A 16,639-nucleotide genomic window follows, 5' to 3' on the forward strand; every position below is an offset into this window, starting at 1 on the left:
AGTTGAAAGGGACCTTAAAGATCATCTGGTTCCCTCTGCCTGCAGTGCAATTCTTCATAGAACACCTGAGAAGGGGAGAGAAGAAATACCAGAATATGCCGTATTGGGCTATGGAGGTGTAAAGGGAAAGGATGTGAGAGGATTTAGACCAAGAAATGGAAAAGGAGGAGGATTAAGGGTCTTGGAGGAGAAGGCTTTGGGGTTGGAAGGAGCTGCAGACCTGCTCTGCTCACACCTCCTCACTGCATCACCCCTGCCCAAAGACCATTTCAGTAGTTCTGCATCGCCTCCCCTTCCTCTGCTTCATGCAACATAAGGACACAGCAAATAATTAACCCTTTCCTGTTATTCTCATAGGAGGAGCAGCACTAATACTGCTGTGGGCTGCACCAGGACCTGGAGAATCGAGGGTCTGCGTGGAACCACTCAGAGGTGTTTTCTGGTCAAAGTATGCCTCAGCCTTGCTTGTCCCTGGGATAAAACCCCTCATTGCTGCTGTCACTGTCCCTTTCGTGCAGCTGCTCTTTGTAAGGACCAGTTTCTCTGCATGCCCTACAGAAAACTGATAACGTGACACCTCTGGTCCCCACTCCCTGCAAACAGTGAGGAGGGGTCTCCCACCAGGTCTCTCCTTTGCACTGAAGTCTGCAACCTGGGCATCCTCAGCTGGGACTGATGCAAAGGACATCTTTGGGTGGAGGGCAGAGTGGAGGCAGAGGAGCAAGCAGGAGGTCCCTTTCTACCATGTGGGGTTAACAGCTCTCTCTACACACTGGGTACGAGCCAGCACAGCCACTCTCCAGGAAACCACAAGGATGGAGACCTCCCCATGGTGAGACCTGGGGCACTGCCAGACCCTTCCGACCTGGCTCCACCGAATGGATGGGGCAGCCCAGGGTGAGCCTTCCCTTGAACAAATCCGTGGTGCAGAGAGGTCAAAGCCAAAGCCATCCCCTCACTCACCCAACCTCCTCCGCCTTCTTTGCTTTTCCTGCTTGCCCCTGGCATTCTTCAGCCCAGCGTTTGCAGAAATGGCTTGTGAGGTCCTCCCTCCATCCTGGCTCTTGTCCCCCCAGCATGACCTCTCAGCCATGCCCATGTGGCCAGTGTGCCAACTGGGCTGCAGCCTCTGGACACATTCTCCTTTACTTGCCACCTTGCTCACAATAGAATCATAGACTCATTTAGGTAATAACTTCCCTTCACCCCCTCCAGAGAAGGTCATTCTCCTCTGCAGCCCCTTCCCATCTTGCTGTTATACTGGGCTCTGCAGACATCACCGTGTGCATCTACTTTGCCCTGACATCTGCTGCCTGTGCTTCTTTTCCTTGACTAATATTAATGGGAATATGCTGGTGCATGGACACTGTCCCCACAGGAGGTTGGAGCAAAGCACAGCATGCCCTGGGACACATATATAAATTCCAAAACATTAAATTTTCAGACACTTATCCCCCAGTGGCATTTTGTGATTAGTTTTCCATCCCACCTTATTAATGATAACAAATGTTTACATAGCTCTGAGAAAATACTGCGTCTCCCAAGGTAAACACGTTAAGAGAACAAAAGGCAGTTCTTTTTGGATAAGTGCACGGCAAGATTAACAGTGCACAACAACGCTACACAGCTGGAATAAATATCACAATCTCTGGTGAAAAACAGCACGAAGTTGCCTGAGATGCATTGCTACATCCACAGTGATCAAGGGTCTGCCTGGTAGAAAATTCAGGCTGGTTTTCAATGCAAGGTGTATCTTCTGTGCAAAATAACATGCAGCATGTTAAATGCCCCCAGGTCTCACCCTTGGACAAAGCCAAGAGCCGTGGAATTCTCCCACAGTACAAACATTCATTTGGGAACAAAGGGTCCCCGATGTCCCCTGGAATCAGAGAGCTCCCGTCTGCACTAACATGTCAGTGAACTGGCAGCACATGGCAGGCAACATCGAAGAGCTGAGCATTGAGAAGGAGGAGAGCTACGAAAAGAGTCAGCCACATGACAAAACACTGAATGTATTCAAGAAAAGCATCAAAGCAAAACACCAATGCCACGCTTCTCCCTCTGCAGCTTGGATTACCTGGTTTGGTGACACTTCGGCTCAATGGGAGGATGCTCTTGTCCCTCTCATTTCCTGGTAAGTACCAGTTTTATAGTCCTCCTCTGTAGGAGGAGCCTGGGGCCAGTTGCTTCACACATTGGCACCTGTGGCATTTTGGAGACAGGAATTTCCTTGAACTTTCTTGGTTATTGTCCTAAACCTTTTTTTTATTATTATTATTTCCTGAAACCAGGGGGGTTTCCCTTCTCTTCGGCAGAGAAAAACCACCCCTCCTCATCTGTTCCCCCCACCCTCTCCGTCCCCAGAGGCTGATGTCATCACACTTGAAATTCAGTTGCAAAAAAAACAAAAAGCAAATTGCCTTTCAGAAGCATATATAAACCCTGACACCAAAGCACCTTTCAGACAGACACCTCTCCCATCCCTCGAATAGAGCAGTGCAGAGCTGGGGATCCAGCAGCCACCACCATGGTCTACTTCACCTTGCAGGTAACTACTACTTCACATACCAAACCTATCCACCTCTCATCTTTCCTTTTCCACTTTAACGGCATTTTCCGGGCGGCTCCTCAACTGGTCAAAATTGTCGTGACATTAAATGGGAACGTGCCCCAAGAACTAACAAAACCAGATGGTTTTCACAGACACTTTATTCATAGCTACTAACCTGTTCCTTCTGTGCCTGTTCCTTTTATGTGTCCCCAAAGGTGTTTTGTAGGGTGCCATGGTGGGGGGGTTGTTGTTGTTGTTGGGACATGCTGTGTGGGGTTTTTTTTCCTCCTCGTGTCCACCCTGAGCTGGTCCTGCTTGCAGCCATAAGAGGGTTTCGTGGTAGGTCTGACCAGGCTGTGCTGCCCCTTCTACTGTACTGCTTTATTTCCCTGGCTATTCTTGGCACCTCTGCTGGACTGAGCCATGGAAAACAGGGTGGGTTTTTTTTCTCCTTTAAATATGTAGTTAGTTTTATCCACTCGTTTGATCTGTGAGCGTCTTACGATGCCGTGTTAGAGGCACAACTAGTAAAACGGCTCTGAAAGAGTTGAAGCAGCTTGGGTGACAAACGCTCTTTCTCTGTCTTTGCTCTAGAAATCCCAGAAGTTCTTGGCAAGCTCCCGGCAAGTTCACAAAACTGCTGCTCACGGTTTGTATCTCTCTGCAGAACAGCTTTCCCTATCCCTTTGTAAAGAGCGTCCCAAAATGATCATGATGTTGTTTGTAAAAAAAAACCAAAACAAAACCAAAGGTGCTGGGCTGAGAGCACTGAGATAAACCACTCAGATTCTTGGAAAATAAGACATGCTTGGGGGGTCTTGTGGTGATTATTGCCCTTGGTTGCTAAAGAGGTTAGCGGCTAAAAATGTTGCTGGTCCTGTGCGAAAACAGAAACTTTAACTGATTTAGAACCAGACTTTCCAAATTCTTACACTTTGACCGTAAATGTAAGATATTTAAATTGTAGCTGCCACCGGATCGCTTGGCTCCTGGACATCTTCCGTTTGTCCTCAGTTCTTTATTACATCTGATCTCACTATTAGTGTGGCTCGAAGTGATTCACGGACCATTCCCCGGGTCTCCCGGTGCTGTCTCCTCCAACACTGCATGTCCATGGCTTCACTGCTTCAGACAAATTAATCAGAACTCTGCTGTGTAGCTAGTAGGTCTATTATAAGTTTGTCTATTAACTTATTTTAAAACATGTTATTAATACAATAAATGCAACGCATTAATTTAATGAACACTTGAGAACAAGAGAAATAACAATAATCCATCCAGATCTATCTGCTCTTGGACAGATTTTTTTTTTAATTAAGTTCTGCAGCACAGCTCCCATACCAGGACAAAAAAACGCTGGAGCCACGAAATGCTTTTAACTGGAGGGGTTAAAAAATATCGCTGCCTCCTGAAGCGCCAGGGAGTGTCTGATGATGGGAAGGAAGCAATCAAAGGGTTATGGGCGCAGCACGATTCCAGCAGATTTTCCTCCAGCCTCTCCAATCTAGTTTGACTTCACCGTTTCCTTCCCCGGGAGGGCGTTGGGGCTGTCGCTGGCGGTGGCTCCAGGGCTGGAGATGCCCTCGGAGCATGCGGAGAGGACACAGACTTCTGTCGGCAGAAGGTTTGGTTTCCAAACTGCTGAGTGGTAGGGATTCCTATAGCAATGTATTTCAGGGAGAGCTGCTGCCAGGGGTGAATTTTCTTTCAGTGAGTCACAGCGGTGATGACATTCTCAGCTGTGTTTACAAGCAGTTTTGAGACTCCGAGGCTGGAGGTGAGTCCAAACACATTTGCAAGCAAACTGTGAGTCAGTAGGCATGACATTTCAGAATGAATACAGGCTGGTGAAATTAGGGAATGGTCTTTTTTTTTTTTTTTTAAATTGGGATGTTTTCTGTTTAAAAAATAAAGTGTCATGTGTACCCGCTGGTTTTGATGGGATTTCCTATAACATGTTTAGGCAGCATAATTTTATTTTCTTGCTTCACTCATCTTGACTTTTTCATGTGGTTACTTTCCTTGGGACGTTACTGCCATCTTTTATCTGTGTGCATGTGTGTGTGTGTACCCCCCACATACATATGTCTATACATATATATATGTATAGACAATCAAGCAAATGTTAGCTGTACTGAATTTTATAGTTTTTCTACTCTCTTGTGCACACTCAAAATGACATTATAAATTATAATGGCCCATAATAATTATAATTCTATGAATTATAAATTCATCAAACCAAAGCAATTTGTCACTGAAATTAAAAAGCACAACAGTCCCAAATTGGATATTTTCCACAGAAATTTAACACCTCCAAAGCTCTTAAGCCCTACGCACCCCGAAACTGCTTCACTTGGACCTTCTTGAAGCCACCCCAGGAGGTGGGCAGAACAGCCCTTACAGCACATGAAGGCAACAGGAGCCAGGACGTGCTGTGGACCCTTGGAAAGCCACAGAGAGGGACAGGATTCACACCAGCCTGCTCACCTTGGGCTCCCTGTGCTGGCCATGGGGGAGAAATGGCACCTCCCCGCAGAGAAGATGCCAGTCCCCTCGCCTGGAGCATCTCTCCACTCTCTACAGAGGGAGCCTGGAGCAATGGTGTTCCTCTCCTAGACTCCACTAAGTGCCTGGAGCCACACAAGGTGACTCTGGGCCCAAATGGCATCCTCAGGGAGATGGTCACAGCCTGGGCCAGCACAGGGAAGCTGTACATCACCTCCCAAATCTGTAGGGCTGTATGCAGCCATGGGACATCCTGGGCAGGTCCTACACTCTCCAGCTGCCTTTGCCCTTCAATAAATTCATTGAGACCAGAGAGTGAAGACCTGTGAGCTGTCAGCCCATGACCCACATGTGTCTTTACGCCCTCCCCTCTCTCTTGGTGCTGCAGTGGTGGCCAGGAGCGCTCCGGAGGAGACCGTGACCAGCAGCTTTGCCTCCTTCATCCATGCGGTTCGACCCGAGCACTTGTCCAAGACTGTCCGCCACAGAAGCAAGAGAATGATCCTCGACAGCATCGGGGTTGGCCTCGTGGGCAGCACGACGCACGTGTTCGATATCGCTCTGCAGTACTGCCGGGTAGGAACCGCCCCACAGAACATGATCCCACCCTGACATCACCACCATAACCAAGGACTTATTTCATGGCTGAAATTTCATTTCTTTTGCCTTTGCAGTAGAGGGATGTTCTGGCCTCATGCAATCACTGCTTCACTCAAGGTCCTCAAATGAATTTCTCTCCCTTTCGCAGGAGCTGTACTCTTCAGTTGCTGTCAGCTCTGTCTATGGCAAACCAGGCGTGAAGCTCTCTCCCACGCTGGCTGCATTCACCAACGGTGTTGCGGTAAGGCAGGCTCTTCCAGGAGAAGCTCTGCTTTGTGGTGCCTTCAAAGACACTAGTTAGTGTCACAGGAAGTAGAGTGGTGACTGGGAGGAGTAATGGGGGGCAAGAAGTCATGGGCTTCTCTGCAGTCTTCTACACTGCTTTTAGAGGGACCAAACAGCCACCTCCATGGGGACCACCAGGTCACTGGGTGGACATTGTTACAGATGTAGCCTCAGCAAAATCAGCAAGGACCCCTAGCTCCCCCAGCTCCCACCCCCCACACCAGCATGTCCTTATCTCCATTTCTCTGGCAGACTCATTCCATGGACTTTGATGATACCTGGCACCCTGCTACTCACCCATCAGGGGCTGTTCTGCCAGCTCTTCTGGCAGCTTCCCAGATGCTACCTCCAGGCACCAAACCCAATGGCATGGATTTCCTGCTGGCATTTAATGTGGGTCTGGAAGTGCAAGGAAGGCTCATGCATTTCTCCACTGAGGCTCACAACATTCCCAAAAGGTAAACCTCCTTTTCTTCACTGAGTAGGAAGAGGGCTGGTGAATCTGTTAACAGACCTGCTCAGGGTTTCAAAATGTTAGTTTTGACCTGAGGATTGGGGTAAAGCCCTGTTCAGGGCCAAACACCAGTTCTGCCAGAGCTGCTGAAGCACCACTTGTTTCATGTTCATTTGGTGATCTCCAGTGATCCTGCCTTAAAAATAGCCATCAGGAGGAGTCTTCATGTCATCGTTTAAAGTAACCACGGCAAGAGCACAGGACAAGCAGTGGCCCACAGCCACACAGACAGCTTAATTATGGGCACAGTCCCTGGCACAATTTCTGCCTGTGCCAACAGCCATTCACCAGGCAGTGCCCTGTTGTGGTCCAAGGGATAGCATCGGTCAGGATCTGTTACCCTTGGGCATGTTGGATGAGGGCACCTTATTTGTCTGGGGGGAGGAAGTTTGGCTGTATGGACACAAGCCATGTCACGTGTTCTTAGGGAAAATTAAAAATTGCTCTCTGGAGATGCTGAGCTCACCCTGTTGTCTCTAATGAAGTTTCAACTAAACACTTAGTTTCCTGATGGCTAAGTTTTGAGTTTGGAGAATTGCACCTGCACCAGATCCATGAGGGATTTCCACTGGCTGACTTGGCAGTTCATTTCCAGTCCCATAGGCAGATCTGGCAGGTGAGGTTCACGGCTGCTCCCTGTGCCAAGCAGGTGGGGATGCTTATATCTGCAATTTTCCCTTTAGGTTCCACCCTCCCTCAGTGGTTGGGACCATGGGCAGTGCTGCGGCCACCGCAAAACTGCTCTCCCTCAGCACGGCCCAGTGCACACATGCTTTGGGCATTGCTGCATCGCTTGCCGGGGCACCCATGGCAAATGCCGCCACTCAAGCCAAGCCATTGCATATTGGAAATGCCACCCGCCTGGGCTTCGAAGCAGCACTGCTGGCCGCCCGAGGGATGGAAGCTAACCCCTTAATCCTGGATGATATCGCTGGTTGCTCGGGATTCAGTGCTTTCTACAGTATCTATCAACCCAAACCACTGTCCACACCAAGTGACCACCATGAGTTCCTCTTGGAGAAGCAGGATATTGCTTTCAAGCGATTCCCAGCCCACCTGGGGATGCACTGGGTGGTGGATGCTGCCTTGTCTGTCCGGAATCTTTTCATCAACTACGCAGGGTCGTTCTCTCCCTCATTGATCCGCACCATTGTGCTGAAGATCCCGGTGTCAAAGTACATCAATCGGCCTTTCCCCAGCTCTGAACACCAGGCTAGACACTCCTTCCAGTTCAATGCCTGTACCGCCCTGCTGGATGGTGAAGTGGGCCTCAGCTCCTTCACGGAGAGCAGCATCCACCGGCAGGAGCTGAGGGAGCTGCTGGACAAAGTGGTGGTGGAGCACCCTGAAGATAATGTGGCCAACTTTGACAAGATGTACGGAGAGGTGGCACTGCTCCTGCACAGCGGGGATGTCCTGACAGGCAAATGTGACACTTTCTATGGGCACTGGAGGAAGCCTCTGAGCAAAGAATCGCTCCTGAAGAAGTTCCGATCCAACGCTTCTCATGTGCTTCCAGAAGAAAAAATAGAAACCATCATCACTATGGTGGACAACCTGGAGAATCTGTCAGATAGTTCCCAGCTAGCCTGCAGCCTGTAAGGGAACAGCAAGTGTTTGTTGTTGTTTTTTTTTTTTTTTATAAGGGGCTTGTCCCAGTGAAAATCTGATTCCTTTCTTCATTGGTGCTTCACTATTCATTTCCAATGACAGGAAAGTTCCCACCCCTTGAAGTTAAAGTAGATGCTTTAAAACCAAAGGAGTCCACAAGGCAGGAGGTGTGTCTGTGTCGGTAATCAGTGCACAGATGAAATTTCAACTCACAGCTGACGCTGTCTGAGTAGCTGAAAGGCCACTACAAATACAAAAAAAAAAATAATCCCATGAAAATCTATGGGAATCCTGGAACATCATCTGGAAGCTGGCTCCCCAGAAGGAACTGTGCTTGGATATTTTTTAATGCTGCACTCAGAGTTATTTCTGTACAGAATGCCTAACCGCTGAGTCTGGGAAGAAGAGGAAGTTCAGCTGCAAAATGTGTGCTTTTCTTACTGCTCTTCTGGGCACCTTTCAGATCATGGTAAGTTAGTCATGCTGGCCAGATGAAAAACCTATCAGTTACTGTAAACAGCCCTCAGGCAGAGAGAGATTCTTTTTTTTTAACTTTTCCAGTAAAAGCTTCAATTTCTCCAGCACTTGAGAAGTGTTTGTCACTTCTCTGTGTACAAGGGATGGTTCAAGGACCCTTAAATCCCATATGCCTTTTCTGAATGAAAGGCAATTGGTAGGTGAGGAACCCCACACCAGTCCTACACCTACATCCTATGCCTCCTGTGAGGTGATCCCTGCCAATCCTAGGGCTGTGCCCCATCATCCCTCCTGGCTTTGCACAGGTCACCCAGGCACCACCAGAGGTGGTCTCTATAGTCTGTGCTGAGATGGGGACCCCTGGATGGTGACTTGGGCACATACACGCTGTGACTCACATTGGGAAATTCCTGTTTCTCTCCCCTGAGAGGGGGGAAAGCTTACTGAGACTCAGTCCTGAACTTGTCTTTCCAGCTGGGGTGAAATCAGTACTCCTGCTCCTGAGTAGCCATTCACTGAAAGGCTTTCCTACCCTGCGTCCCTCTTGAACAGTGAGACGGAGAACTATGCAATATTCCTCTGTACATTAAACAAATACTGTGATTGCTGATCCAAAGGACTTGTTGCCAGTATGATTGTGATATCGGTACAGAATCTGTTGCAGAAGTAGGGGGGTAGGGGGGGTGGGAAGGGGTTAAACATGCAAGAAGGAATGTGGGCTGGTTCCTTTTTAGCTTGCTGGTAGTGGTCTATGCAGAGAATTTCCCAGCTGGAGCAAAACTGTTTGCCCACCTGTTAATCCACTCTCTCACACTGTCTGGCATATTCACACTGAATCTTTCTGAATAAAGAACTGAAGTAAATTCATTTTCTGCTCAAACATTTAATGCTACATTATGTAGACCATCAGGTTTTTGGTTTTGATCTGATCATATGCAACACAGAGGCTTTGCCAATAGACAGGGAACACTGCAGAGGCTAGGACAGAGCCAGCCAGAAGGCTGGCCTGTGGCCAGTGATTTTTCCAGAGTCATATGTTTCCATTGATCCCTGCAGGCTGTTTTTCCTGGTGAAAGTAATAGTTATTAGCCAGCAAACCCTCTTACGGCTGTGGTTAAACACAATCTCTCAACAAAGAGAAGTTACCCAGTGTTTCTCCATTAAGCAACAGATTTCAAATACTTGCTAAGTTTCCATGACAAACATCTAATTGCCCTTGGTTTGATTCAGGTGTGAGATCACCAAAAATGTCACTCCATGTTTCACAGCCCAATGAACTGGAAACCCAGAGAGCCAGTGCCTTCCACATCAGCCATGAGCTCAACATTTGTCAAGGGAATCAATATGTGTGAGAGAACAGAGATGGGCTTCAGTGGAGGGAACAACGCATCTCAGTGGATTATCAGTGGTTTCAATGTCCTAACATTTGTTCCAATGTTCTCATTTCCATGCCTTCTGCACCATGCCGCAGTGATGCCATCTAGCAGCGAAGCTGAGCAGGAAAGGAGGAAACTAGCACCTTTTACATATTGGTGCTGGGGCAGAAAAAAGAGTTTTTCAGTTGGGTTTCTGGCTATATTTTGTCCCTGGGATCCAGAAACCCTTCTAAACCTCATTCATGCTTTGTCTATCTGTCAGTTGCAATCCTGACACCTTTCAGGAGATGATGTGTGAAATTAGGAAATTAGGACCTTGAAAACACCTCCAGCATCTGAGCTCAGGAAAGTGTCTCACTTGTTATTTCCAGTTTCAAACAGCAGACGTTTCACATTTGTAGCTAATTAGAAGGTCCAAACCACTGGCAAGGGAAGCGAGGCGTTAAAAAAAACAAGGAAAAAAAATAATGGCCTGTGAAAATTATACACCAGCTTGTGTGACACTGAGGGTATTCAGCAGTTAATATGGTGCCACCAAAGTCCCTAACCTCCTCTCAGCTGAATAAAAAAAGACCTATTATCCTTCTTTCTACTGCTGTTCCAAGATAAATGACACTTAAAATTAAGAAAAGGAAACCTTTCTCCATAAACATATTTACATTAGCAAGCTCGGCGAGTGAAAGGACACTTGCAGTGCAGATCCAGGCAGGATCCGTGTTAGCAATCAATCAATAACTACAATCCCACGCCAGAAATTAATAGGCTCCTATTAATAGTCTACTATTAATAGGGTGCCACTGGCACAAGCGCTTGGCCAGGGATAACGAAGCCTTGGCCATCAGAGAGCTGGGAAAAGCTGAGGCAGGGCTGGAGGGAGGAGGATGCCGCCATCAGCCCTCTCCGGTGGGCATTGACCCTCTCGCGTGGGCAGGACCCACCCGTGGGGCGCCGCGGGAGGGCCGTCACGGCCTCGGCCTTCAGCACCCTGGAGAGCGGCCGCCGGGCGGGGCCGGGGCCGCGGCGGCTCCGCTCCTCGGGGGTCCCTCCCTGGGTCCCCTCCCTGGGGTTCTCTCCCTGAGGGTCCCTCCCGGGGGTTCCCCTCCCTAGGGGTCCCCCGTTGGGGTTCCTCCCTTGGGGGTCTCTCCCCGGGGGTCCCCTCCCTGGGGGTCACCGCTTCAGAAGGTAAAGGTGGCATTCTCCGATGGCAGCTCTTGTCTTTGGTTCCCACAAATGGTTCAACTGGAGCTGAGAGCAGCTTTCATCCCCACGGCCACCACCGGCACAAGATTTCGATATTCTGAAGAGCTGAATTTTGTAGGGCTTTGCATTATTATTTTTTTCCACAACATGGAGAATTCTGGATTTCCCACGAAATGTCAGCAGAAAAAAAATACTATCATTCACGGATTATTTCAATTTTAGAGAGGATTTTGACCATAAATGTCAGAAGAGTCCTCTCTGCCTTCCAGCACTATTTCCGTGATGATAACGTTGCTACCACGGTGTGGCCAGCTGGGGAACTGCACTCCTTGAAAACCCGCAAGTCCTTCTTTATTGTTTTATGCTTTTTAAATAATCGAAGAATTGCTTTTTAAATAACTAAAGGAAGAAGAAAATATAGGACAGTCCCACAAGTAATTGAGTGCCGTCAGTCAGAGTGGACTCTGCTGTGGTAGACCCCTGCCCCAGCTCTGCCGACACCTTCCTCCTCACAGGGATGAGCCCTGCATCCCTCCATGCCAGAGCTCCTGGAGCAACTCTGGATGTATCTTCTGGACAGAGGAAGGCAAGAGTCTTGGTCCAGAGGCTCTTCCAAGCTCTGGACCTGTTGCCGTGGGGGGTGAAGTTTTGCAAGGAGGCTGGTGTTCCAAAAATTAATGACTGAGACAAACCATCCACAGGAATGTATCTTGGATGGGATGGAAAGGAGCAAGGTTGCATCCTTCCCTTGCAGCTGGGATGTGCAGGCCAAACACGTGCAGCTGGTACAAGGACCAGAGTAAAGCCCTGTTGCTGCCTCACTGGAAAACAGGGTGACCAGGCTGGTCTGCAAGGGCCAGCCAAAGTTTTCTGCCTTATGCCAGCATCTTCTTAGCACCCTATTTCCCCCTCATCCCTGCATAAATCTAGGTGAACTCTCTGACTTTAGACACTCTCCCTTCCATGTGCTTTCCCATCTTGGGTTACAGGAACCCTGTAAGTATTTATGCAGAGCTGAATAGGAGGCACAGAGCCTTCTGTGTCAGACACTGAGGCCAAGTTCCCACTTCCCAGACAGGATTTAAACCACTGGCTTAGTGGGAGAGCCACCACTGCCAGCCCGCCTGAGTCAAGGTAAGCAGGTGGATGGACAGGAAGGGAGACAGAAATCTTCAGCTGTGGAAATACGAGTATTTAGAGGAAAGAGGAATGACAGGTTATTTGTATTCGTAGAGGATGGTGTAGAAATGAAGGGTCTCAACTGCAGCAAAAGGGGTGTCAGATGTCAGGAAAAATGTCCCAACAAGAGTAGTGCAGCAGCAGCAGGACAGATCTTCCAAGAAGGTCATGAAGTCTCAATTGATGGTGATTTATAAAAGTAGGATTCATACCCAGGGGTGAGAGCTGAGCAGGCTGCCTTGGGAAAGCTCTCAAGGTTAATGCAACCGTACTTTTATTGGCTGGGATTTGAGACTTGTGCTAGGTTTGCAAAATGAACTTGAAACTGGCCATCAAAAACCTGGCATCCTGTCTCCTGCTGGGACACAGAGTATGGATTGCGGTTAGGGTTCCCCTCCGCCGACTGCAGTCACATCTGTGTTGTACCTGGAAACCTCAATCAGGTTCTCATCAGGGTCTCGGAAGTAGACAGATGTTATTGGACCCACAGCACCAGTTCTGGCCACAGGCCCTTCTTCAATGATCACCCCACAGGCCTAGGAAGATATATTAGGGCAGGGGTTTAATGCTTAGGGTAGTCTTATCAGGGCGATGTGCATTCTTCCCCACTAGCTTTGAAAACATGAGCTGTTGGATGAGGCAATTCTGACATTCCCCAAGACACAGACCCTAAAAGTGTCACTTGGGAGGCTCTGGCTTCATGCTTCCCGGGGTCACACTATCCTGTGCACACTCTACACCTTCCTCACCTTCAGATGATCCAGCAGCTGGTCCAGCGGCACCTGTGTGATAAGGCAGATGTCTGCAGAGCCAGGGACTGGGCACCGAGCCTTGGGTTCAAACTCCTTCCCAGCTTCATGCAGGTTAAACTTCTGGTTGCCAAAACGTAAAGCTTTGCGGTCGCCCTGTCCCCAAAGAAAAGAATGAAAGTGCAATGAGACCTACTGGGCTGGAAGCCTTTGGTCCTAGAAATTGGATTTCAAATAACCTTGCCTTTTTTTTTTTTTTTTTTTTTTGTCACTTTGACTCCTTCTGCAGCATGATTTGGACTTCCTTCTGACTCAGCTTGGGTCTGCTGAAGCTCAGAGCTTGATGGGCTGCAGCTTGTACTGGTCCTCCCATCCCCACTCCAAGGACATGCCCCAGCGACCCTACCAGAGATCCACAAGGACCAGCCATTGGCCCAGAACTGCAGTTCCAGCTTCCCTAGACCTGAGATGAGCTTGTCCCCCATGTTACCTTGAAAGTCACCACCTCCATGCCTAGTACTTTGGAATAAAAGGCCACAGTGTCCTCAATGCTCTTCACAGTCAATACAAGGTGGTCCAGGCGCTGGATGAAACATGGGGGTGGATTCATACGCTCCTCCTTCCAGGACATCTCAGGGCTGGGAACTAGCATACAAAACCACAGAAGATGAGGGTTAGGAGCATCCAGCTGCTCAGGGAAACAGTCCAGGCACCTGTGAATGGAAATCAATCAGGTTTTCTTTTGGCCTGCAGGTGGTATAAGTACAGAAGCAATAAATTCTCCTCCCCGAAAGGGCCTCAGACCCCCGTTTTGCTCTGGTGGGACCCGAGCATGTCAGAGCCCCTGCCTGGGTCCAGATCTGGAGGACCACCTGGGCGACCTTGCTGAGGGCTGATGTCACCAGTATGCTGAGCTCCCAATGCACAAAAACCTGTTTCTGATGGACCATGTGTTTAATCCTTCCTTCCAACTCCCTCTGGTGTCCTCTCAACCTTCTTCATGTCCAGGTGCGGACATTCATCCAGGTGGAGCAAAGAGAGGGAGTGAACACAAGCTGGGCCCTGGCAGTGCAGTAGGAAATGTCTCTGGGGGAAGAATATTCCCAGGAGAAGAGGACACCGGAGCTGAAGCAGCTGTTCTCTAGTTCGCTTCAGCCCCATCTGCACCAGAGCAGGATCCCTGATGATCCTGCTCTGATGACTCCACTGACCCTCTGATGATCCCTGAACCCCATCAACACATTTAAAGCAGGCTCAGGCTGCTTAACTCAGCGGCCGTAAATCTTCCTGTGGTTCTCCAGAGCCTGGGAGCACCTTTGCACCAAGCTGTGAAAAGGAAATGGATTTGGCCCTGGTGGCCTGAATGATATTTCTGGGAGGCTGTGAAGTTTCCATTTCATTTTGGGTTCGGTTGATTTTACCCTCAGAAAACCTGGCTGTGGAAATGAGGAGTGCTGTGACAAGCCTGTCAATGACAAATGGACTCAAGTTTCCTTCAAATCAGTAACAGCTCTCTACTTAGATACCTTTACTTCTCGTTCTTAAAAGGCTGCAAATCCTGATACAAATGACAATTCTCTCTTCTAAGGCCTTCAGCAGTTTCTCCACTGAAAACCCTGTGCAAGGGAAGCCCAACACTCCTGCTGCCTCTCAGAAAAAAACCCCAACAAAACAGGTGGAAAATAAACCCTCTCAAAATTAATGCAGCACAGCGTCACAAATCAGGAAAACAACCCACAAGACCTTTTTGCCTTGTCATTTGCCTTCAAATTACTGGACAACATCAGAGGGCAGAAGGGAAGGCTGATGCCAGAGGTTAAGGAGATGCAGGCATGAGGGTACGGGGGACTCCACAGCCTGGGTTCACAGTGGTTCTTGGTGTTTGCTGTCATGCTGGGTTCATACCCTCTGGCATTGCCATCCATTTTCTGAAGGGGGCCTATAGGAAAGCTGGAGAAGGACTTTTTACAAGGGTATGTAGTGATAGGATGAGGGTTAATGCCTTCAAACTGGAAGAGGGGAGATTGAGATGAGATGTGGGGAAGAAATTCTTTGCTGTGAGGGTGGTGAGAGCCTGGCCCAGGTTGCCCAGAGAAGCTGTGGCTGCCCCATCCCTGGAGGGGTTCAAGGCCAGGTTGGACAGGGCTTTGAGTGGGAGGTGTCCCTGCCCAGAGCAGGAGGGTTGGAACAAGATATTCTTTAAGGTCCCCTCCAACCCAAACCATTCTATGATTCCGCAGTGGAGCGCATGGCAAAACGGCTAGCAAGGAGAGATCTCAAAGTCCCTCTGACACAGGAGCAAGATCAGCGTAAAACCTGGACTGTGCCCAGTGATTGCATCAGTTACGGGGGGAAGCCATTAACAGAGGCAGCGGAAAGTCACTGCTCCTCCTTGTTGCATATGCCATTTAGTGTGTGACAACCTCACTGCGAAGCAACCCGGGTTCAGTCCCTCTGCAAAGTCCTTCCCACCCAGGAAAACTTCCTGGGTGCTTCCAAGGACTCTCATATCACAGCCTGCAGGTCCCACCTCCTGCCTACCAAACCTCCCCAATGCAACCCTCCCCTCCCACGTGAGCCCGTCTGTGAGCAACTGCAAGGAAATCAGATGGCAAAAATAGGCTGAGTACCTGCAAAAGAGGACAAAGAGCTGGGCAAGGTGGTGCCGAATGGTTCCCTATGGCCGTCCTCTTCCTGTGCCCGGAGCTGAGCTGTGGAGCAGCAACATCACGGGAGAACGGGGTGGGAAAAGCAACGAGATTAGAAACAGGAACTCTGAGCACTGTGCCCTGCAGAGGTGTACCTTGACCTGAAGGACCTGGAAGTCCAACTACACAGAGTTGCTTGAAAAATCCCGGAAAAAGAGCTGGATATTTTAGCCACCTACATTTCCTTTTGCAAGGGAAAGACGTGTTAATGTGCTCTATATTAAAGCACTTGGTTGAGCTTGGTGCTCAGTCTGGGGTGACTTACTATTAAGAAGCAGCAAGGACATCCCTGGAGAAGAGGAGCTGTTGCAAGCAGCTGCCACAGGCTCCCCCCACTCCCAGCAGTGGGAAACATCCCTCTTCACCTCTTTACCTCCAAGATTATTTTCTACCATGCAACGTGCTCATGTCTTATTGCCCTGCAAGGCACTTGCTGTTCCTGGGAGCACTGCGAGCTCCCAGTAGCTGTAGGTGTCATGTAAACAGCCAACGTGTCACAAGGAGCAATAGAAAAGGAGGCTTAGGGTGATGTGAACCACTTTGGGCACATTTGGACACCCCTTCCTACAAACAGACATGTCCAAGGGGGCTTCTACACACATCCACGGGCCCCGGAGCATATTTAAGCTCTTCTGAAGGTCTTCACTCCATGCCTGAGCTTTGGTGCAGGGGTGCCTGCCTCCAGATGTGCCTCTACCTGACCAATGGTCTGGACTCCCCTCTTACAGACTGATATCTTGGTCCTTGACCCTGTGTCATCACTATGGACCTGATTGTTGTTTTGTGTGGAACCAAAGAGTTCAGGATCTTCAGTTTTTTAGAGAGAAGATTATAACAGACAGCATGTTAGCCCCATGATTATCATCACAAGATACAGAGGCCAC

At 49.0% G+C, this 16,639-nt stretch overlaps 2 protein-coding genes across 3 annotated transcripts; one reads left to right on the forward strand and one right to left on the reverse strand.

The window, feature by feature from the left end:
* The first annotated feature begins 2,527 nt into the window (after positions 1–2,527).
* On the forward strand, positions 2,528–8,314 carry LOC141464955 (cis-aconitate decarboxylase-like). 2 transcript variants are annotated; one of them, XM_074148120.1, is made up of 6 exons: positions 2,528–2,548; positions 3,146–3,200; positions 5,445–5,632; positions 5,805–5,897; positions 6,194–6,399; positions 7,139–8,057. In XM_074148120.1, exons 1-6 carry the CDS (start codon positions 2,528–2,530, stop codon positions 8,055–8,057), a joined length of 1,482 nt encoding a protein of 493 aa, XP_074004221.1. The 2 variants fall into 2 exon arrangements, with proteins under 2 accessions (XP_074004221.1, XP_074004222.1); XM_074148121.1 differs by lacking the exons at positions 2,528–2,548; positions 3,146–3,200 and adding an exon at positions 4,146–4,328 and having other exon boundaries at positions 7,139–8,314.
* A 4,367-nt stretch (positions 8,315–12,681) lies between these two features.
* On the reverse strand, positions 12,682–13,699 carry GLOD5 (glyoxalase domain containing 5). The gene is made up of 3 exons (XM_074148213.1): positions 13,538–13,699; positions 13,048–13,203; positions 12,682–12,834 (listed from the first exon to the last, which is right to left on the reverse strand). Exons 1-3 carry the CDS (start codon positions 13,697–13,699, stop codon positions 12,682–12,684), a joined length of 471 nt encoding a protein of 156 aa, XP_074004314.1.
* Between the last annotated feature and the right edge of the window lie 2,940 nt (positions 13,700–16,639).

This window comes from Numenius arquata, chromosome 5, assembly GCF_964106895.1.
Source record: "Numenius arquata chromosome 5, bNumArq3.hap1.1, whole genome shotgun sequence".
Classification (NCBI taxonomy): Eukaryota; Metazoa; Chordata; class Aves; order Charadriiformes; family Scolopacidae; genus Numenius; species Numenius arquata.

What these genes read in the sequence shown, in the direction of transcription:
- GLOD5 (XM_074148213.1), bottom strand. Translation starts at nt 13,699, where the DNA reads ATGCTAGTTCCCAGCCCTGAGATGTCCTGGAAGGAGGAGCGTATGAAT. An exon ending in TGGAGGTGGTGACTTTCAAG is followed by an intron (nt 13,204 to 13,537) that starts GTAACATGGGGG and finishes CTTTGGGGACAG; the next exon opens with GGCGACCGCAAAGCTTTACG. An exon ending in AGCTGCTGGATCATCTGAAG is followed by an intron (nt 12,835 to 13,047) that starts GTGAGGAAGGTG and finishes ATATCTTCCTAG; the next exon opens with GCCTGTGGGGTGATCATTGA.
- LOC141464955 (XM_074148120.1), top strand. Translation starts at nt 2,528, where the DNA reads ATGGTCTACTTCACCTTGCAG. An exon ending in TGGTCTACTTCACCTTGCAG is followed by an intron (nt 2,549 to 3,145) that starts GTAACTACTACT and finishes TCTTTGCTCTAG; the next exon opens with AAATCCCAGAAGTTCTTGGC. An exon ending in TCGCTCTGCAGTACTGCCGG is followed by an intron (nt 5,633 to 5,804) that starts GTAGGAACCGCC and finishes TCCCTTTCGCAG; the next exon opens with GAGCTGTACTCTTCAGTTGC.